Genomic DNA, 23211 nt, shown 5'->3' with positions numbered 1-23211 from the left:
CCAACAGAAGCATGTCCTTTTGCTGAATACTCCAGAGCTCCAGGTGGGATCTCACAAAAGCAGAGTGTGGGGGAACAATTACCTTGCCCTGCTGCCCATGATTCTTTTGATGATGTGTAGGATATGGTTGACTTTCTGGGCTTCAAACTCATATTGAGCTTCTCATCAACCAACATCTCCAAGTTCTTCTTCTCAGGGCTGCTCTCATTCCATTCTCTGCCCAGCCTGTACTTGGGGTTGCCCCAACCCTTGCAGCTTCTCCTGGGCTACTGCAAGGCTGAGCACGTAGTAGTTCTGGGGCTGGGAGCTCTTACTGCCTTTTCCTCAGGGTATATCTACAGTGACATGTCACAGTTTCTGACTCTCTGTGTGTGCTCAGCTTCTGCTATGAGCAGCGGCATATTCAGTTGCTTCTGACCTTGGAGCTTCATTACCAGGCTCATTGTGGGGTCTCTTGCTCAATAGTACAACAGGCTGCAACTGCTCTCCCATCCTCAACTCCCTGAACTGACCTTGCCCTTTGCTCTTCAGCATCACTAAGGCTTCCCATTTTGACATGTATCCTTGGCTTTCCTCTTTGCCTGACACATGTTTGCTGAAGCCAATTTGATGCCTATGATATACTTGCCAATGAGGGTTGAGAGATTCTGTTTATCTGATTCCCCCTGTGCACATGTTTTTTTTTCTCCTCATCCTCCCTCAAAAATGTTATGTCCCCTCAATTTTCACATGTCCCATGGGTGGCTGAGCCCTCTGCTCCTACCCATCCTTATCATAGTATCATAGTCTCGTGCGGGTTGGAATCCTTATTGCAGTAGACATCTTTTTTCATTGTCAATGTGATTGCCAAGCCAGGGAGTCATTTTCAATCTAGAAGGCAATGGTGGGGAGAAGCTTAAAGGAGTGCAAATAGAGAACAGCAAGTGTTTTGGGCACCCTTGTACAATGCAGTGGTAGAACAAGGCCATGGCTGCTAAAGGAAGAGAGCATTTCCTTGTTTAGAGAGTGAAAAATGCTCAGTTTCCACACACGGTTGGCTATGCAGACTATTTTCATCCTTTATTGTGGTTTGCAGCTTGCTAGACCCATAAAAATAGTACCTTGTGTTCTCTGTGTGGCTAACTGCTAATTACCTGCAACCATCGCTTATGGAACAAAACCAGGCAGCCATCCAGTCTGCATGTTGCTACCTGTGACACTGAGCAAATCATTTCAAATTCATTGATAGGAAGGGGGATGGGAGAGTGGGAGCCACCTGCCTTCCCACACCCATCGCCAACCGCTAGGACAGCCTTGTGGGAGCTGGAAAATGCATTAAGAATCAGAGAGGCACAGTCTCCTACCTCAGAACAAGGGTGTGCCCTTCATGAAGCTCTGATCCCGTGAGACTTTGAAAAGAGTAAATGGGAAATAGCTTTGTCCTAAGGGTGCCTGACTTAGACATTGATGTGGCTTCTTGGGAAGCTGAAGGATAGAACTGTTGAGTGGTCAGCTTGAAAGTCCTTTACCCCCAGAGCAAGTGAAGGAAGTAGCTTTGGACAGTTTCTTCTTTGTGACGAAATGTTGGAATACGTGAAGACTTGCAGGTGTCACATGCTTTTCGTGTATTCTTTGCAAGCTTACTCTTTTTTATATCCTCAAACATCACTTACCAGAGGCTCTGAAAGATTCTCACTATTCTTCTTCTGTTGAGAATTTCTTTCTGAACCACTGCTGGATAGAGAGAACTAGAGCTGGATTAATAGCAAGTCTGGGCCAAATCTGTAGCCTCTGTGCACCTTTCTGTGTTGAATTTGCTCACCTCAACTTTCTCCACTTTTCACATTCAAGTACCTTTTGTTTCCATGTTTACACACCTTGTACCTCCTAGGCAGGCTGTAGGAGTTTAGGGAGTGAGACAGATGCCTTCGCTCATGAAACATGAGTGGAGGCAGAGGGACATTTCTTTATGCCCATCTCATCTCCTTTAATTAGCAAAATCTTCACTGAGGACTGAGATTGTTGTTGTGTAAAGTATTTGGGATGGAGCCCTACCTCTGGTTCACAGTTCTCCAGGACTTGTTAAGGTGGCAGACACAACCTGGGTGACCACAAGTGGGTCGTCTTGTGAGAGGAACATAAGTTATGGCAAGCATAACGAAGCATATGAATGTAGCAGCCTTGTGCTAAATTCTTCTATGTGAGCAGCAAACCTATTTCACCATGAATTAAGTATTTCTCCAGGCAGCATGCTTGTACAGACCAAGGTTGTGTGTCAGTCACTGAAATTAGTCTCTAGTCCTTTTGCATTTCAGAATGCCTTGGTGTGCAGCCATGCAGAAGTGGAAGCACTAAAAATTGGGTCTACAGTATGGTAATGCATTTTAATCGAGGCTTAAACACAAGAATACCTAGCTGATGCCAGACAGTACCTCATCTTATGAGAAGTCTTCCTAGGTGCCATAGGCATGGAGTGAAAGATGGAGTTCCTTTCCTTTCTTTGTATTAATGAGAGGAGACCTAGTCAGACAGCTCCCTCCACACCACTCTTGACCAACAGGGGTTTGGCTACGCACCAGCAATGAGCTGTTTCCAGCTCATGTCAGAGCTCAGAAGAGACGGGAGTTTACTTCCCACTGAAGGGATGATGAATACTAGAGAAAATCCTGTTTCTTTAGGTCAGAACCTTTTTGTTGCAGAGGAGGAACACCACGAGGACTTCTGGCTTGTGGCCATGCCTCATCTCACCCCTCCTCTTCTCAGGAGGTGAGCTTGGCAAGAGCTGACTTTCTGATGTGCCAGGGCTCCCTTGGGTTGCATTGGCTGCCCAGGGCCATGAGGGAAGGGCCTAAAATATAGCTGTTTTTAGCTGTGGCAGCTCCTCTGGGATGGAGGAAGCCCAGAAAATTCATAACCACAGATCTACTATTAGCTGCAGCAAGATGAAACGCACGTTTAATGAAATAATATATTCTAGCATTACACGCACAAGTCAGGAGAAAGACAGCATGCTCATTATTGCATTGCCTATTTGTTTGTGCACATTATTCTACGTGTAGGGGATCAAATGTTTGTTATTTATGCTTTGCATGTAACAAGTCTCCAGTCAATGCTGTCTGGCTGTGAGCCAAACAGTGAGGCTATAATATGCTTTGGCATATTGCTGTGGTTTTCCCTTTTATTGAAAGACTTTTTCTGTGTGTGTGAGTACTGTTCTCCAAGGAGAGATGCAGGATGCAGTCGTAGAGCTGTGGTAGATGGCATGATTTAAGAGTGAAGGGGTAAGAAAGTTCAAGGAACTAAAAATCAGATTGATAAACATGTCTGAAAACCTTCTAGGCTTTGCACCACAGCATCCCTCTATCTTGTCTATTCCGCCACTTCAGCTTTATCAGCTGGCCCAATGCAAGATGCCATCTCTAGCAAGTCTCCTGCTCTGCCTATAGCTGGATAAACCTAAAGTATTGTCACACAGCTTACAGATTTGGGGGCAGGCTGATATTAAGATACCAAAATGATGGGCCTGAGATCCAAAATGAGCCTTTGAAACTGATTTTTTTCTCTTAACCGCGCTTCTGTACAGTCATCTGAAGTACGAGTGGGGCTGCCCATCTTTCTAAGAGCTGCTCTAACTCAACCACAGAACGCTACTTTGATTCAAGATTAGATTTACAAGGTGAGATTATAGTCTGCTCTGTGCCAGGGACCAATTATATTATCAAAAACTGTTCCTTCTGGCTTTAAAAAATTATCTCTGTGAAAAATCAAGAGCAGTTTTTTGACTATGTGGGTTATAATAGGATTTAGAAAATGTTCTCTCTGTTACGTGTCTTGCAGCCACCTTGTGCTGCCATATCCAACCCGGCTTTTCTGAGAGGCAATGGTTTGAAGTGTTTGTGGGCTTTTGTAGATGAGGGGAAGGAGTGGAAAGCAGCTCCTTGGCTCAGTGCAGGCTGGATTGGCTGCAGCTGCAGGGCTGGCAATCCCCATCTGGATGAGCAGTCTGCTCCCTTGTGCTGGGTGCACAAACTGTGTGTTTGCAGCTCATCCTACAGTCCCAGCCAGGTCTCTCTGCACCTCAGCTCCATTGGAGTTGAAGTTCTTCCTTTGGGGTGAAACTGCCCTCTGTTAAGTAACGTTAGAGAGAAGCACGAGCATTTCATGCACAAATATGCTGCTTTGTTTCTTTCCCTGGAGCAGTGTTTGGCCCTCTTCTTGCAAGTATTAAAAGGAGAGATGATGCCGATAGGTTGGGAAGGACAGCCATGTCTTTCATACAATTTCCTCAAATCCTTTTGAGAGCAACTAAACATATTCCTTTAACAGAAATTAGCTAAAAATTGTAGGAGAAATTGTTCATCTGCTTCTGGTGAATCCATCAGCTGCACTTCTCTTCATTGCTCACTCAAAATGGATCTCTCTGCTCAAGTCAGGCTCCCTTCCTGCCACACTGTCTCTGAAGCACTCTCCAGATTTTCCTTGTTCTCTGAGTGGATTGGAGTCTGCTGCCACCACCGTTGATGGCCTGTGTGACCTCTTCTCTCTGCACCGCCTCACACATTCCTTCCTTATCTGTCTTTCGCTCTGCTCCAGATTCCCTCCCGACCATAGACCATACGTGTTTACAGATCCCAGCTTTATGCCTTCTAACAAAGCTGGCTTTCATCCTGACACTGAGTCGTGTGACTTTCCTTTTCTCCCCACAAAAACCCTTAGTATACTCACAAAGCCTTTAAACAGCGGCATCTGAAATGTTTTTACATCATTCTCCACGTCTGTCTGCTTATATCATCAACATTTTTATTAGGTAATTATTATGCTTTTCTGAATCTGCTCTAGCTGTATTTTGACTAGACTGTGGTGACCTTTGGACTCTCTGCTCTGCATGTTTATATATCACTAAATACATTGCTGATGCTCAATAAAATAAGAAAATTCCACACCTTTTAAGTTACGTGAGGAAGCAGCTTAAGAAAAATTTGTGGAGTGAGAAACTGCCACCTCTAAAGTGGATGGAATTCAGCCTCAGGGCATTTAGTGCAGTCTTACCATGATTATTGTCCCCTTGTAGTTCTAGGTTACTACCTCCGTTTGTCATTCTTTTCTATATGGATTGAACGTTGCCTCTGTAAAGTTCCCTTGCTTTTTTAAGTTGCAGATCTCAGTGATTGCTGAGTTTGTAAATGTGTCGCTCAGAGAAGCAGTGGGTGCCCCATCCCCAGGGCCAGGTTGGATGGGGCCCTGGGCAGCCTGATCTGGTGGGTGGCAGCCCTGCCTGGGGTGAGGGGTTGGAACCAGATCCCCTTTATAGTCCCTTCCAACCTAAGCCTATGATATGAAATATTGGTATGTTTTTGCCTGTTAAAATAATCCCACTGAAGCCTAAATTTTTTCTACAGATGGGTTGCATGGGGCAGTAACTTATTTTTTGGGGGTGATGGTCAGCTTCAAGAAGAAGAGCAAACTAGGAAGCACTCTTTATGTGCATTGCCATGATGCCTATTTCTAAGGCCTTGTGCTGTGGCAAACTTCAGACCTGCAAGAAATCCTATTGTTTGTCAATGGAAGAGGCCCCACCTCAGCCGTAATTAAAGCCAAGCTCATGTCATAAATCTGTTGGCATCATGAGTAAAGCTGGTGTTCCCTGAGAATGAAGGTTATCTGTTTCTTTTGCTGCTAGTCCTTTGAACTTCCTGTGGTCAGGGATTCCTAGTGTTTTAAACTAGAATAACAATTATGAAACTGTCCCTGCTCATCTGGCCAGGGTTCGTGTCTAATTAACTTTAACAGGAGTCGTAATTTTAAAAGCCATTTCTCAAAAGCATTATAACTAAAGACAATTAAGTCTTGAGAGAGAGAGCGCAAGACAGGGAGGGGAGAAAAACAGAGGCACTCCTTGGGGCAGGGCGCTTCATGAGTATTAAACAGCTGTGACTCATTCCTGCCTCTAGTCCCAGCACAAGTAAGACCTTTTGAATAAGTTCTGCCTGCTAGATAAAAACTTGTTTGCCGGTGCGAAAATCCTATGGCGCATGTTGGAACAAGCATCTTTGTGGGCTGTTCCCATTTAAAACAATTACACAGAAATGGATTTATTTTCCATCTGTTGGTGTAGTTTTTTTAGCCATGGAAACTTGTTGAAGTCTACAGAAAGAGGGGAGAAAGGGGAAGAAAATGCAGACCAAAGAAGGAAGGAATTAACTCACTTGCCCTTGTGGAGCAGGATGTTTTTATTATTACTGTTATTATTATTATTATGCATGTAATGTATGTTAGTATATATGGAACATCATCAGTCCATTTGACAGGTAAAGCCTGATCTTTTAAAGGACGTGAATCTAGCAAAGAGGGTTCAGCAGTTTGGAACATCAGCATGAGTGAGACTTTGCCCGACTTGTGTCATCACCAGCACTGGTAGAGATGAGCTCTTGCTGGAATAGCACTCAACAAGCCTCACTGTGCGCCCTTCAGGTTGCCTTTGCACCTTTGCAGGGCAGTGAAGGCTTGGTGTGCTCCCACTGAAGCCACTCCAGCAGCTGCTTCCACGCTGGAGACGTGAGATCCCTACAGAGGGCAAGGAGATGGTAGCAGGGAGGGCTGCTGACGTTATGCGTCCTTATGGTGATTACCATCTGTTGTGCATAACATGCCCACACTGCAACCAGTGGTGCACTTGCAACATGGGTTAGCTCCATAGGGCTGCTTTCCACTTTAGATGAAACAACACAGTGAAACGTGTATCTTAGCACAATGAGACTAAAAGAAAACCTACACCATTGCTGGGTTTCTCAGAAGGTAAACCCTGACCACGTAGGTCACATCTAAGCTACCATGTGGCAGAGTGTCTTGTGTCCCTGAAGCCAGGAACTGGGAATTTTGTGCCCCCTGGGAGGGAGCTGCTTGGCTTTCTATGTGTGAGAGCCTGGGGCTAACCAGTATGAATGTGGTACGGACACCAAGAGGACCAGGAATGAAACAGAGTCAGCCATAATGATAGCGTGCAAGTATGCTAAGGATGATGCTTAATAGTTTTACAACTTATATTCTACAAGTGATGAACGTGAATTTCAAACTGTGTATTAATTTGCTTGAAGAAGGTGGTCTTTTGAAGTAAGTAACATTCCATGGTAGGTATGCAGTTTGTGCTGTTATCTAACTTCTCTGAGGGACAGTGGTGAAAGCTTTGTTACATGAATGAGATGAGCTGAAATTTCTCACTTGAGCAACATCTTTGTATCCCAACTGGAACATTCTGGTCTAAATGAATTTATTAGTAAGTGAGCGAATAACTGTCTTGGTTGCTGAGCTTGATGGCTTAATATTGTACTTGGAGGCCTTTACAAGTACAGTTCTTCCAGATCTATTCTGGTATGTATCTGATTTACCACTTCTGTCAGTGACATGCAGGTGGAGCAAGAACTCACCATCATCAAGTCTGCAGCTGACACCAACCTGGGGACAGCCATCATCATGGAGTGCCACTCGGAGGAACCATATAAAATTTGCCAGCAATTTGCTCTGGCAGCAATGAAGATCAAAAGCCTGATACAGCTTGGGTTATATCAGCAGGAGCACAGACAGTGTATTGAGGGGTGTGATTATGGTGAGTATCCCTGTTTATGCAGTATTAATTAGATCTTGTTTACAATCTCGTATCCAGATATCAGCCCTGATGTAAGAGCTAGGTTGATAAACTTGATGCTAAGCCCCCCTAGTGTTTGGGATTTGGAGATCAGCCCTGTGAGGAAAGGCTGATGAACCAGGACTTGTCCAGATCAGGGATGAGACATCTTCAAGAGGTTAAAAGCAGCCTCCACTACCTACGAGTCACCAGATCTCCTCACTGTGGTACATGGTATGAGAACAACAGACAATGGACGAGGGGGGATCAAATGGGAGATAAAGAACCTTTCACTGTGAGGATGGCAAGCAGTGGAACGGGCTGCACAGTGAGACTGTGCAGGCACCATCCTTGGATGTGTCCATCTCCAGCACTGAGGAGCTCCCTTCAGGCATAGTGTATTGCATCACTTCCCCTACACCAGTACCAGGTGCTTCTGCCTCTTCTGGAAGATCCAGATCATGGCACCTCTTGTTCTTATCTGCATCAAAAGAGTACATTAGCTACAGAAATACAAGCACAGTGTTACAAACAGCTGCCCAGTCCGTAATTATTGCTTTCTCACAGACAAAACTGGCACTTTTTCAAAGATGTGGCTAGAGTCTGTCCTGGAGGAGAGGACGTACCTGGCACGAAACTGGCAGGACTAGACTTATTCACAATTTAAACTCATACTGCATCTGGACAACACTCTTAGACACAGGGGCTGGATTTTGGGTAGTCCTGAGTGGAGCCAGGAGTTGGGCTTAAAGGACCTTGTGGGTCCCTTACAACTCAGGCTAGTCTATGATTCTATGATACTCCAGCACATTTAATCTGCTAAAATGCATGTACAAGGAGGCATTGTTACAGTGAGGTGACCTTGTATCCTACAGTGTCGTTCAAAGGTTATTTCTCAGGAATCCACACAGAAAATAAGACCTGAGAGCCATTGCAATAAGGTTCATGTGAAACAACCATTTCCTTCCCTGTTTCCCATTAACTTCTTCTGTATTGATGTTAGCCTCAGTAACCGTGCAAGAGATTTGCATTTTATGTAAGCTGACTATGTCCTAAAGTGATCTAAGTCTTCCTCACAGAAAGGCGGATCTGAGCAGAAAAAGAAGAGGTTAAGTTATATTTTTATTGCCTTACATGTCTGATTTAGAGCTTCTTACATAGAGAAGATATTGTAGATGCTGAAAGACAAATCTAAATAACATGCAGAGCTGGGAAGAAAACATTAATGCAAAGTAGCTTCTTTAGCATCTCATCTCCTATCAGGGCTCTAATTTTCTGGTCTCTTTATCAGACTTTAATGATTGCATGCAGTGCAAAAAGAGAAGGCAGAAAATTAAATGTAATCGATTTTTTTCAATTACAAGATTTGTGTAGGTGTTTGGGGAAAGAAGGCAAAGTGCACCAGCTCTTGAGCACTGAACAACGACACAGGAGCAATAATTGAGGACCGAGAAGGAAGAGAGCATTCCATTATAAGTCTGAGTGAGATATACGCATCTTGAGAGCTGTGGTAATCACAGATAGTTCACGATTCCCAGTGGCTGCCTCATGGTAATCCTGGCTTTGCTGATGATGACCTCTCAGGTTTAAAATGGGTTATGGTGCTGTCTGTGCATTTGTCATGGGGTGGAATACCATTTGCCATAAAAGAGCTTCCCATTTTTGTCTTTCTGTTTAAGGCGACTCAGCTGGATAGAAAAGAAAGGTGCCCACTTTTCACTTCTGAATTTGTCTTTAAAGAGTTGTGGATGTGTGCAGCAGGGGGAGGCTGCCTCTTTTGTCCTTCATTTATAATGCATACTTTATGGTAACAAAATTCCCTGCTCACGATACAAATCATGAATCCCTGATCACAGTAAATAGACGTCTAGGAAACTTTCTTATGTCGAGTTTTACATGTTTGAAAAGGCTTTCTTGGCACAGAACAATTCTTAATGCTGCTCTCACTGCATAGCCAGATTCTTTTGTTTGCATATCCAACGTACTGGTTGGCTCTATGAGCAAGCACAGCTAGAGCACACAATGCTGTGATAGCATCTGAAGTTTGTAGAGTGGGAATCTTGGTAAGGAGGTTTCCATTTCTTGTTTCCATTTCTTCCAGTAGATAAATCACCCTCCATAGCCTTGGGGTTTTGGAGAAGAAAATCATATTTTAAGGATGACACCTCCACTTCTCAGTTGGGAGAAGAGCTTCTGGCACAGTGAAGAGCTAAACCTTTATCTTTCCTGTTTGTTATCAAAGTAGCTTTGGTATGCCCCACAAACTGAACATGAAACAAGTCTGCTTGCAAAAACTAATGCAAACTGAGCTAATTGCCATCCTTTTGTATATATTAGACCAAATTCTCCATTGTCCTCCACAGCCTGCAGCCATTATACTCCATGGAAGTTCAGTACAGGGGGGATGTGCATGCAAATCTGTTTAAAAAGTCCCACTTTTCTCCATTAAGTTGGTGAAGATATTTAGGAACTTTATAACTGCACTCATCTGGTTTTCCTTCTTACAAGTTACAAAGTATTTTTAATTACGGTGGTAACATTTTAATAAGACAATCAATGCCTCAAGCCAATGCCATAACCCAGTTGTTTGACATGCTGGGATGACAACCATCTGTTACAATGCTCAGCCTTGCTAATGGAAGACTCACACTAATAAGGGGAAACCCTGGCTGTATGTAGACCTACTGCTACAGCTCCCATTTGATCCTTCACTCCCATTTCCAAGAATGAGGACATGAGCAGAAGAAAGGGATGGGTGTCAGTCATGCTCTTCATCCCCTTGGGCTCATAGGTACCTGGATGCAAATTAGAGCAGCTCTGGTGTGAAGTGTCTGTGAAGTTTCCTGGAGAGTTTCCCATCTCATTTCTGGTACTGTTTGCGGCCCAGCTGCACTGCAGTATCTAACACCAAATATCAAACTGAACAATGAGGCAGGATGCACTCTACCAAAAGTTCAGATTATGTTGAAATAATTCATCCTCACGAATGAATTCATATCACATGCATGTTATGCGGCTGAAGAAACGTTTGACCCACTACGACACAGTAGTTAGGCAGAAATAGCCTCATATTGCTGTCACCACTATTAAGTACCTTACCTGCTCTGGCAAATGTCAGCAGGTGTTGATGAAGCATCACTGTAAAGAGAGTTTTTAAAGGAACAGAAATAACGCATCATTAAATAATTGACCTTGTACTGTCACTGCTAGTTTTCTCTGCTTGCAGCAACACAAACTCTGTGAGCTGTGTAGAAAATACTGTGTGAACAATCAATCCATCATCGTAGGACCCTGGTGGGAAAAGGATGTCACATGCCATTCTCCTTCACCTGAAGCAAAACAGCAAGGCATCCTGAAACTTTTTGTCTGACTCGTCTGTCAGGTTTGGCAAGGCTGACGCATCCTTCACCACACCCTTTACTTTTGCATGGTAGAGAAAGAATTCTGCAGACCTAGGATGCATTTTCCCCTTGAATTCAAATACTTTTTTATTATTTTATTTTTATTTATTTATTTTTAACCTTACTAGAAATCAGTAGTGTAATACTGTCTAAAAGAAACACAGGTGGTGTTCAGGTACCTGGGAATGACTGCCCTTGGCAGACAATCCTGGGCTTGGCTAGTTACAGGTTGACATGGAGTACCTCATGTCAGTCATTCTCTGCCCTTCCCAGCCCCTCCAAACACTCATTGGGGCATATCTACCTTTTAAAACGAATTATACTGCAGAGTGTTATAAATCTGCCCATAATTAGGCAACAATTGAGTGTATATTAGCAGTGAGCCCAGGTGGCCAAGAGGGCCAATGGCATCCTGGCGTTTATCAGGAATGATGTGGTGAGCAGAACTAGGGTAGTCATCCTGCCCTTGTACTTGGCATTGGTGAGGCCTCACCTCGAGTAATGTGTTCAGTTTTGAGCACCTCAGTCCAGAAAGGACATGGAGGTGCTGGAGCAGGTCCAAAGAAGGGCAATGAGACTTGTGAAGGGCTTGGAGAATGTGCCATATGAGGAGAGACTGAGGGAACTGGGGCTGTTTAGCTGGGGCTCTGCTCATTGATGACAAGTGACAGGACGAGGGGAAATGGCCTCAAGTTGCACCAAGGTAAGTTTAGGTTGGATATCAGGAAACACTTATTTACAGAAAAGGTAGTTAAACACTGGAATAGGCTTCCCAGGGAGGTGGTTGAGTCACCATGCCTAAATGTGTTTAAGAGCCGTTTGGATGCGGTGCTCAGAGATATGATTTAGCAGAGGGTTGTTAGAGTTAGGGTACTATGGTTAGGCTGTGGTTAGACTTGATGATCTTTGAGGTCTCCTCCAACCTGAGAAATTCTATGATTCTATGATTCTGTATATATTCCCCATGAGAGATACCTTGGAGTAAGTTGTCTGAGCTCTCTAGCTTTGTTATTATTGACATTTCAGACTGTTGCTGTAGAGGTGTTGCTGCTGGTGCCAGCTGGTGAACCTCTTTCCCCAGGAAGAGAGAAGCTCAGAGTAAAGACTTGGGATTTTGAGGTCTAGTGAAATGAGGAAGTGGAAATTCCTAGGACTGACCTTCGTTTCCCCAGATGCTTCCCCAGAAGCACAGATGTGGTGAGTGCTGCCACTCAGGTGAAGCTGACACTTCCCAGGCAGTCATTGCACAGGAGTAATGATGCACAGCAATCATGCTACAAAGATCCATGGCCAGATAAGTGGCTTGCACGTGCAAACTTGTCCTCGCTATGCAGAACTGTAGGAGGTAGGAACACGGAAGTCACATTCTGTCTTACCATGACGATTCAGTCTTTGGAATTCTAGACCTAGTTTTCATAAGCAACAATAACAAAAATCAATTTCCAGATCATGTTTACATTGCCACTTTGAATGTCAGCTACCATCAGTTATCGGCGTGTTTCAGCTATTTCAAATTTATTTGGTTCTTCTCTATGCAAGGTATCAAAGAGAGGATGGTATTAAATAAGCTCACAAGATGGCATGTGAAATAGGAGGGGATGGCAGCTGTTGTTATGAGCTAATTAATGAGCCATGGAGAGGAATTCAGCTTATGAATTAAAGTATAGTTATCTCCCTGGTATAGACAGAGACTGTCACCTCAGGTAGTACCATGAATAATTAAAACCCCACTACCTGGTATCTGAAACCTGAAACACAGTTTTTGGGTATACCACTTGGGTCTGGGAAATAAAACCTAAAGAGAGAGATAATGCATAGGCCTAGTGTTATGTAATAAAGCAGCTTCCCTCTGTTTGCTAATCTGGTGTTCAGACACAACTGGATCATCTTTGCATCCACGGAGTTGCATTTTGCTAATACTTGCTGTTTCAGAGGAGACAAGTTAGGATACAGGACTGCAGAACAGACCTTAGTTCTTGCTTTAAGAAGCAAGAAGGGAATCTTACATCTACTTTAGACTGACAGTCTTCTAAGACCAGAGAGTTTTCACAGATCCATGTGTTAAGAAACAGAACTCCACATTCTGCTAAAAGGCACAAGGAAGAAGCTCCAAATTACTGCATTTCATTCTCTTCTACAAGGAGTTCTCCTTGACAAGAAAAAGACACTAAGACTTGCAGAGTTTACAGGCTATTTAGTCTCTGTAGCATGTTGCAGTATAAGGAAATCAAGGAGCTTAGGATGTGGCCTCAGGTATGTCAGGACTGGCCTTTCCTAAGAGGAGTGAAGCAAGGTCGAAGCAGTATCTTCAAATTATGACTCTGATGTTTTCCCACAGTAGGTAGAGTTTTAAGCAATGCCCAGGTCAATTGTTATTGTTTCAAGACAACCAATTCTACCAGTCCCAACCAGGGTAGCACTTACAAAACTTTACTTTGTTTCAGCAAAATAAAAATATCTGTATTTATTTATTTCTACACCCTATGTGTGAAAATAGCTCGCATAGGAGCACTGAGCTGTTCTCAATATCAGTTTGGACTTATTCTCTCTGAATTCCAGTGGGGTTAATTGTGCAAGAAGGACCAGCAGAATCCATTTGCTACTTAAGCACATTTTTCAACATGTCCAGGTAACAATGACTCATTTGGGCCTCTGGGTGTATCACATACATGCTGTCTCCATCACAAATAATGGAGTGTCTCACTGAGCTGGCACACTAGGCCAAGCTGAAAAAGGTGGGGCCGATTGGAGGTGGTGCTAAAACTCAGCAAGAATGCCAAATCACTGTAATACTTGCAGATTTCTAAATACACGTCCATATAAACAGACAACTTTCAAAGGGATCTGCTGAAAAAAAAGAAAATACTTAATATTTGTGTATTCACAAATGCATCAGTACTTGAAAAGTCTGACTTTTAGATATGCAGGTGTCACTAATGGAGTGATCTCTATATCTGTGTAGTGAAACCTTCGGATTGCATTTGTTGTTCCTGATTTGCCTTACTGGTTTAGTATTCTGCTCCCTGATGACTTGGAATGTAACATCAAATTTGAACAGATTTATTCAAAAAAGCACCCAAAATCCACGTGAATACATATATCTGCATCAATAAAGTGATATATGTGCTGCTACATAACGATTCAATAGTATAGGATATATAATCTAATATGGAAGTCACTGTATGACTTCACAACTAATGGCCAACTTGCATTTTGCCACTTTGTAGCACTCCATACAGCCCCAGGCAACATCGTATTTGCTTGGAACAGCTCTTGGCTTCCACTGTGCGTTCACCACCACCTACAGTAGCAGGTTACGTTCTTGTGTCATTTACAGTGGCATATGTTATGATATGGACTGGGCTTGGAATAAAGGCAGTGCTTCTGTCTGGGGGAACCTCTGATTGAGGTAACATCTGGAGTGCTCAGTCCAGTTTAGGGATCCTCTATTCAAGAAAGACAGGGGGATTCTAAAGAGAGTCCAGCAAAGGGCCATCAAGATGATGAGGGGCCTGGAGCATCTCCCTTGTGAGCATCTCCCTCTTAGGCTGTGGATGCCCCGTCCTTGGAGGTGTTCAAGACCAGGTTGGACGGGGCCCTGGGCGACCTGATCTAGTAAATGTGTATGTTTGGTGGCCCTGCCAGGCAGGGGGGTTGGAACTACATGATCCTTGAGGTCCCTTCCAACCCGGGTCATTCTGTGATTCTGTGTGAAAGGCTGAGAGACCTGGGGCTGGAGGAGAGAAGACTGAGTGGGGATCTCAACACTGTTCATGAAAATCTGCAGTGCAGAAGCCAAATGGATGAGACCAGGCTCTTTTCAGGGGTGTGCAGCAATAGAACAAGGAACAGTGGGCAGAAACTGGAACAGAGGATGTTCCATCTGAGCATGAGAAAAAACTTCTTTAGGGGTGACAGAGCACTGGTACCATGAGGAAAACTGCAGATTTCGCATGAATTCGATCGGAAGTTTTTAATGCGGGAGCAGCGTCCGCACAGAGAACTTGTGAAGGCACCAGATCAATAAGGGAGCCCGGTCGGGGCTACGCCGGTGCGGGGGGCGGGTTGTGAGAACACCGGGCCGGGCTAAAGGCGAGGCGGCTCCACGCCCCGCATCGCCGCTTAAAACCGCAGCCGAAAGGTGTGGCTTTGCCTTTCCTGTGCCGCCGGGGAGGGGACGGGACAGGACAGGACTGGACGGGAACTTTGCTCTTTTTGCTGCCGCCGCCGCCGCCGTCCAAGACCCCTTTGCTTCTCCCAGCCGCTTTCCCTCACCTCCCGGCCCCCGCCGCCCCCTGAGCTCGGGCTCTCCGGGCGGTGAATGCCGCTCTCCCCTCCGGCTGTGGGTCGGCTGTCCCCCCGCTGCCCGCTTCGCCCCCTCTCCGTCCCGTCGCCATGAGCATGAACGGCGGCTCGCACCCGAGGATCAACACTCTGGGCCGCATGGCTCGGGCCGACTCCGGCACCGACCTGCGCTACGAGATGAGCTCCCATGTCGTGAGCGGCGGCGGCGGCGGCGGCGGCACCCACACTCATAAGACCTACTATTACCAGAAGACCTACGGGGGGGACTACGCCTCCGACGGGTACGGGTAGGTGGTTAGGCTCAGCGGTAGTTCTCATGGACCTCTTGGTCTCCTTATTGATGCCAATGGGCATTGCTTCTGGAGTGCTGTTACACGGTTCGCGTTGAAGTTCAGCCTTGGCTTTATTGCTAGGACATCCTGATCGGATTGCAGGAGGATGAGAGTTCGGTGTATACAGTAAGCAAACAGCAGCTGGCAATGTGCTGGCTACACGAAGCTACATGCTGAGAATCAGGCTTTCGGGAATGAGGGACCCTACCCAGTGCTGAGAGCTGTGCTTCACATCTGCTGCCCAGGACTGCTGAATGAACGACCAAACTTGTATTCTCCCTGTATTAGTTTGTTACTTTGTGCAGTTCATAGTTCTTTATTCCACATTCGGTTTGCTTTGTGCCCTCTGATTAGCTGCTGCTGCTAGATGTCCTCCTCCTGCTGCAGTAACATGAGAATACCTGTTAACGTAATGTAATTAGAGCAATTCAGTGCTTTACCAAGGGAGAGTGCGTGTTAGGACTCCAAAGTACTTTCACTGTGTTGCATTTTTGAGAGTCTGTTTTGCCAGTAATGCTCCACTACAAGTAGCTTTACTGCTTTTAAGAGACAGACATGAAACATTAATGACAGAGAATGTTGCTTCCTCACTGTTCTTTTTCCCGACTACATTCCAGTGGTGTGGCTTCCCTGTTAGTCCGAGCTTTCACTAGATAATAAATACTTTCTTTCTATTTAGCATTCTTTGGCTTTTGTTAGGTACTGCAAACAAGCCTGTAGTTTGCTAGCTGATTCTTTCTTTAGTTTGTGGTGGTTTCTCATCATAGGGTTGACGAAGAGGTTAACAATCTTCTATCAACATAGTTTCATCGACTCTCTCTCATAATGTTCTTATCTTATTTTTGGCAAGGACGTTACAATGAAAGTTCCTTTTCACCTTATTCCAAAGTCTCTCCTTGGATCTAAAGCCCTTTGTTAATGAGACTGAAATACATATATGTATTTTATGTATAATCTTTCATACGTGAAGAGGTCTGACCATAACATTTCACATAAGTAATTGCAAAGTGCTGTATGTGCTTGCATCTTACCCAGTGGCATTAGATTGGTTTTGGATTGAATGATGCATCCCAAAACAGAAGAGGTGGGTTTCATTGCCATTTGATGGGGGGGAAAAAAAAACCAAACAGGCCTAATTTTGCGCATGTGCAGAACATCCTCCGAATCCTGTTTGTGTTGTGCTTGCAGGACCAGGGCTGTGATCTCTGGAATTGGTTTTGGTTGTTGTTAAGCCTGATGTTGTTAATGCCAAATTTCAGTATCAGTTACCAAACCCTAAAAACAGAGGCTAATTTTATTATTTTTATTTTATTTTATTTTTTCCCCAAATTAGGACAATTCCTGTACCTGAATTTTAAACACAGGAGGATTCAATGTAGGCTCTAGTCTTGTAAGATTTGGGGCGTATTCTGCCAAACAAGTCTGTGCTGAGTGTTACATTAGTCACAGAGCAATACAGGCCGCTCCTTACCCTCAGGGCTCAGCAAGGTGCTTTTACAACATTCCCAGTTTCTTCTGGCTTGGGAACTTGGTGAGCTTGGCCCTGGGTACAGATACTCAGCTTGACGTTGAGTCACACACCCCTAAACTGCAAATTCATCAGCCAGGTATTCATCAATGCCTTTGCAATGGGGAGAAGAAGACAGTAGCATGTTTTGCAGTTGTATTTGTTGTGGCTGAGATTAGGTGGAAAAAGAATAACGTAATGCATTGCTGCAAGAATTAATTGGTTTACACACAAGATAAGTTTGAAGGTTAATGTAATGCCGGTGCCTTACATGTAGAAAAGGAGCCAGAAATTCACACCGAAGCCTTGAAATTACTTGCAGGGGGCTGGCAGACTGGGTAAACTTAAAGGAAACAGGTTCAGAATTGTGGCTTTGCCTGTCCTGTTGGCCTTGTGGTGGTCTGCAGGATCCTGCCCGAGGTGAATAGCTGTGCTGTGCTGGCCATGAGAGCTGCCCCAGTGACAAACAGAGCTATCAGAAGACAGGGAGAAAAGAATGTGCCTGAGCTGCCAAATGCCTGCTGTACTAACAGAGCCAGCAGGAGAACTGCTTTTACCAGTAGCTGGTAGCGCTGCCATGAGGTACAGAAACTGTGCTGTGCCTCTCCTAACTCACCTTTTTGAGAGGTACCGGTGAGAGATTGGTTCCATTGCAAGCTATTCATCATTGAAAGTGTGAAAGCCGCTGTCAAGCACAGCCATACTTCAGGTGGCTGTTATTGGAGGGGCTGCTATGCTGTGCTGTGGGCTCCAAGCGCAAGTCCCTCCAAGCGTGAGCTGTGCAGACGTGTGTACAGCCACCAGCTGCTGCCTCTGCAAATGGTGCCTTTGCTCTCAGTGACTCATCCCAGTGGCAAAAGTCCCGCTCAGGAGTGTGAGAATTTCTTCAAACAGGTGTGGCCGAGTCCCTTGTGAAACCCTGCAGCTTCCACTGCCGGCACCTGGCAGTTTTAATGTGTCAGCAGTGACTTTTTTTTTGCACACTCCTAAAAGGATTAAGAGGCCAATAATGCGAGATCTGGATTTCTTTTGAGATTTATCGCATTGCAGTCTACACGCGTGTTCTATGCTTCCAAATATGAAAGTGTTTGATGAGGCTGCAAGTGTGCCAAAATGGAGCCAGGAAGAACAGAGAATGCACAGAGAGAGAACACACTCAGAAAATTCCTGGTCATGGAATCATAGAATCGATTGAATTGGAAGGAACCTTTGAAGGCCATCTGGTCCAGCTCCCCTGCAATGCACAGGGTGTTTGCTGACAGTTGCATTTGGCTGTCTGAGTTCAATTAAACTGTATTCAGGCAAACTGCAGTTTAATTTTGGTTGTATTTTCATGGTTATTGCTATTAACCACCTTTTATCAGTTTCTCTCCAGAATATTGGCCAGACTTTTCCTGCAAATCAAATCCATTTCCTAACATTTGATTTCCAGGTGCACACAAACAGCTCACTGATGATGGGTGCAGCTTGTATGCTGCAGACTGCTAATCCAGTTCAGGTTTTGCTTTTAACTTGCCTACCCTGAGCATACCAGTAATCCCTTGATGAACCTATTGCTTGCTCAAACAAGTTTGTGTGAATGGAGGGGAGGGGAAAAGAAGGAGGTACTATTGTTTTGCTCAGTTTCAGCTTCTTTGTTGAGTTATTGGAATTGCTTGGTAACTTTGGAGGTGCAAGAAGACCTTTATTTAAGCTTCTTTTACTTTTTGAATAGCAATCCAAAAAAATTTAACAAGGATTATTCTGACCTGGTGTGCACCCTCTTGAACCATGACATTGGTCTGAGAGTATTCCTTTTGTGCTTCCAAAGCATCAGCAGTCCCACAGTGCTGCCAGCTGGACCTGCTTCTGTGTGCCCCCTCTGGAGGAGTGCTCCTCTGGACTCACCACGCTCCAACAACAGCAGCATCTGTTATTTACTCTATCTGGACAGTGGCAGCTCTCATGGGGGTAGCACATAGCAACTAAGTGCAGACTTAAGAATTTTAGAAATGCAGGGTTTACCATCAAGGCAATGGCTGAGCTCATCTCAGTGGGCATTACAGTGGGGAGGTGTTGTCCCAAGTGCTGTTGTGCACAAAGCCTGGCTGCAGCAGGGCCTTGTGCTCTCCTTGTTTCTTTGGGAGAGCAGGAGTGCAACACAGCAAGGGAGCTGTGTCTTCTGCTCTACCATGAGGCAACAGACCTCCTGTATGGAGTGATGGCAGCATGAAGGTGCTGTCCCATCCCTAGAGTCACTTCTTCACACCTGTGGCCTTCACAGAGTTGTAAGAGTTGGAAGGGACATTTGGGGGTCTGCAAAACAGATTCCCTAAGGCATGTTGCATAAGAAAGTGTCCAGATGGGTCCTGAATATCTCCAGAGAAGGAGACTCCACAGCCTCTCTTGGCACCCTGTTCTAGTGTCTGTCACCCTCACAGTAAAGAGATCTCCAAATCAAAAGTGATTCTTCTGCATTTTAAAGTATTCTTTGTTTTAATACAAAAACACTATCCCTGTATGTTTTCTTTTGTACCTTTAGTAATTAATGACTATTAAACTCAAGTCATTTTAATAAAGAATTTGGTTTCATGGTGTCGTTTTAAAATTCATGAGTTGCCTTCAAAATATGTATTGCAGTCTGGCATGTCAAGGTGCAGGTAGAAGGAGGTAGTTAAGGTCTGGAGCAACCTGAGCTGTTTTGCTCAGCTCTGCTGCATAGGGTTTGCAGATGAAAAGCAGCATAGCCATTAGCCAGGATCCTGCAAATGTGTGTATTTTTTAGTAGCTGTATTGTGAATCTGGCTGAAAGGTCAGAGCTCCGTTTCCTTCCCTTTCTGCACAGACCGTTGTAAAGTTTGAAACTTCTTTCTGTGTTTACAGATATGCTCTAAACCAAGCTGGGCCATTCTTATTGCCTGGCCTGTCTGTGGTGCTGATGCAGCAGGATCCTGGATGTCGGGTTAAAAGCAAATCAAAATGTTGTCATGGCTGCTACCAACAGTTACATTAATATTGTTGATGTAAATGAAAGGATAGAGGATAAGGGGGAATGAATTTAAACTAAGACAAGGGAGGTTTAGGTTAAATGTTAGTAAGAAATTCTTCACGCAGTGTGGTGAGGTGCTGGCACAGCTGCCCAGAGAAGCTGTGAGTGCCCCATCTCTGGAGGTGCTCAAGGCCAGGTTGGATGGGCTCCTAGGCAGCCTGAACTGGTGGTTGGCAACCCTGCCCACAACAGGGGAGCTGGAACTGTTATAATTGTGGTCCCTTACAACGCAAGCTATTCTATGATTCTAAAATACCATTTATAAGTAGACCACTAGATGTGTTATGTGAGGATTCTCAGGGTCCTATGTCCTTCTGAGGTCCACAGATGTCATCTTAAGGAGGATTTAGTTTACAAGAGTGTACTTCAGAAGTCCAGGTTCTTTTGTGCCTCCATGGTATAATGCCACCTACCATGTTTACAAGCTAGGATTTGCACATTTGTCTTTGGTCCATTGTTTTTCTCCTTCCTTTGCACTATTGTGTTGGATATGGTGTTTCTTTGTTTGAATTTTTTCCTTCTACCTCAAGGTTGGATTTCTGCTTACTCCGCATTGGGGTTTTTGCTTTGATCTACTCATTCCCATTAAAGACCTGTTGGCCTCAGGAAGACGTATATCAGAGCTGAGGGTTTTGAAACCGCTTGTAAAATGCTTTCTTGTCGTATGGGTGACAAATATTTAACTTGTGTCCATTTTGGATTGTCCTCATTGCATCTGATAAATCAACCAATATATGTTGAAGTAGGCTTTTCTAGAGTACATGTGTGCAGCCAAATCCTCTTGAAATGTAAAGGCCTCATGTCATGTTGTCTTGGTGGAGCTCTTCTTCCAGACCGCAGTATGTCTGTATTAAGCCATCTTAAGCTTTCCAGCTTTTTAAATGTTGGGGCAGTAAAGCTGGATGTGGTATTGTAAAGCAGTGGAATGAACACATAATGCTTACAGTTCTGTATTTTTCAGTCTACCATATTGTAGCTTGGTTTTAGAAAGTACCTTTTCTTCACAGTTTCTCAGTGTGTTAAATGTGACAGTCATTGTTTAGACATTATTTAGACTTCTCTCAGTGCAAGGTGAGCTAACTGCTTTGAGGTCTGTCAAGTTACATGGAACTCGATGGATGTATGCTAATTTATTAGAGGTCTGGCTCCTTTGGCTTTAATGGACATCGTGCGTTTGTAGCTATAAGGAGACAATTACAGAAGCAATTGAAGGAAAAAAAATACCCTTCTTGTGTTCTAAAAAGAGAAAATTATATGGAGGATTCCTCTCACTTCTTCAGCGTTTCATTAATGAGCATAATTGCGGGTATAATTAATGTAAATTTTAGATGCAGTCAGATACTTCTCAATCCAAACACAACAGCTGTGCCTAAGGTGAAGGAATGATTTAGAAAAGGAAACCAATGGGGAAGCCTGGCATAAAATCAGTTGTGCAGCTGCTTTCTTTAAGCTGTTTCCAAGATATACAGGCATGCATAGCACAGTAGGGTGTACAGTGTTTATGCAGCCAAAGGGTCATGGTGTAAGTGAGGGTTGTGTGTGTACAGCTTGTTTTAAGTCATCCATTGATTCTCCAGTACTGCTTGTTTTCAAAGGTTTATTCCCAGGTATTGACAAGAACAGCCTTAAAGTTTTTCTGACCACTTTTTTCAAGAAATCAAGCCTTCTCATAGGAGAATGGCAGGCTGCTAAAGGAAAAAGTACACACACTGCAGAAGCTTATCCTCTCTTAGTAGTGGTTTACTTCAGTGTTGCTGGCAAATGCTTGGGTTTGGGAGCTGCCTGAGCTTGCTTGGGAGCTCTGATTCCATCAGCAAGGAATGATTCCTAGCTTGAAGCACCTCACCCACCTTCAACTAGCAGCGGCTCGCTTTGGTGGCAGGGTCCCAAGGTGAGCAAATCCTGAAAAAGCAACCTTCTGGTGGTGCAGTTGCAGTGGATTATGTACACGACAATAATAAATATCCCACTATTTACCTTTGCTGTTTTCTGCTCTAGCATTTCTTACCTAGTAGTCTTACATGGAACCCCCAATCTCCCTTTTTACTTGTGAAAAAACAGGTCCTCTGACTCCAGCCCCTAATAGTAATATTAACTGTAATAGCTTAAGCATCTTGTAATGCCTTTTTGAGACACTGCATAAATTTTTTTTAATCATTTCCTCTTATTTAAAGGCCTTGTGTAGACTTGTGCGTTCATGCACTTTCATAGCAGAGAATCCTGCGTTCCTTTTATACTCTTAAGTTCAATGGCTGTCATGATAACATATACGGTAATGTACTTAGGGACTACGTTCTAATGTGTTGACTCCAGAAAGATCATGAATAATTTATTCATACTGTGCTACTGTCAAAATTTCATCTGTCAAAGCTGCAAATACCTGTACTGGAGGGAAACCTTTCTTTTAATCTCATGGGAGGTTCCATCTTCTGTATGATCCTGTGATGAAGTTATTCCACGTCTGCTGTTGCACAGTGTTGAAGCAGCTTTACCACTGTGGAATCAGCATTAGAATTCACAGTAAAGTTATGGAGGAGGGAGCAGACCAAGCATGTTTGTCCCTCCAAAGCTTAACCAGATTTCTTATTTCACATAACTTCTTATGGCAATTGGGAATTCCTAGTGAATGTTTATCTTTGTAAAGTGTGATTACTTTGTACTCACTTCATCTTATTCTTTTCTTTGCCAACAGTCAGAATGGGACCTGTACAGTTACCAGACGTCAGAACACCATTCAGGAGCTTCTGCAAAACTGTTCGGATTGCCTGATGAGAGCTGAGCTCATAGTACAACCTGTGAGTGCTTTTTCTTCTTCTTAGAAAAAGTGATTATGAATATTTGTAGGGAATGAATACTGCGTTGTTAACTTAATATAGTGACTGTGGTTCATCTCTTTTCTACTCTTTCAGCTATTTATGTGAGGCAGCTGCTACTTACCCTTACAGTGGAGTAACATATATCCTTGCTGGGTCTTCTGCTTCTGTCTACACTCAGTGTTCAGTAACACTGATTGAAATGCAGCTGGTTAAAATAAAGGA

The 23211-nt window shown here is 44.1% G+C and overlaps 1 protein-coding gene and 1 long non-coding RNA gene across 6 annotated transcripts in view; both read left to right on the top strand.

Annotated features, from left to right (window-relative positions):
* The first annotated feature begins 4646 nt into the window (after positions 1 to 4646).
* LOC146761949 (uncharacterized) lies at positions 4647 to 9479 on the top strand. The gene is made up of 3 exons (XR_014942781.1): positions 4647 to 4786; positions 7377 to 7582; positions 8965 to 9479. It is a non-coding gene; the product is annotated as an uncharacterized LOC146761949 (long non-coding RNA).
* Positions 9480 to 15152: 5673 nt separating this feature from the next.
* DSP (desmoplakin) overlaps positions 15153 to 23211 on the top strand; it is a 35441-nt gene continuing 27382 nt past the window's right edge. For 3 of the 5 annotated variants that reach the window (XM_015854597.3, XM_015854596.3, XM_015854594.3), the window contains exons 1-2: positions 15153 to 15593; positions 22866 to 22968. In XM_015854597.3, the coding sequence (XP_015710083.2) occupies positions 15397 to 15593; positions 22866 to 22968 (300 nt within the window). In that variant the 5' untranslated portion in view covers positions 15153 to 15396. The remainder of the gene's footprint in view (positions 15594 to 22865; positions 22969 to 23211) is intronic. The other 2 variants (XM_085537773.1, XM_015854595.3) reach the window with 1 other exon arrangement.

This window comes from Coturnix japonica, chromosome 2 (genome assembly GCF_054131305.1).
Source record: "Coturnix japonica strain WE chromosome 2, WE-NBRP24, whole genome shotgun sequence".
NCBI classification, from domain to species: Eukaryota; Metazoa; Chordata; class Aves; order Galliformes; family Phasianidae; genus Coturnix; species Coturnix japonica.
Note: the sequence above shows the minus strand (reverse complement) of the source record. Positions and strands in the feature narration are given on the sequence as shown.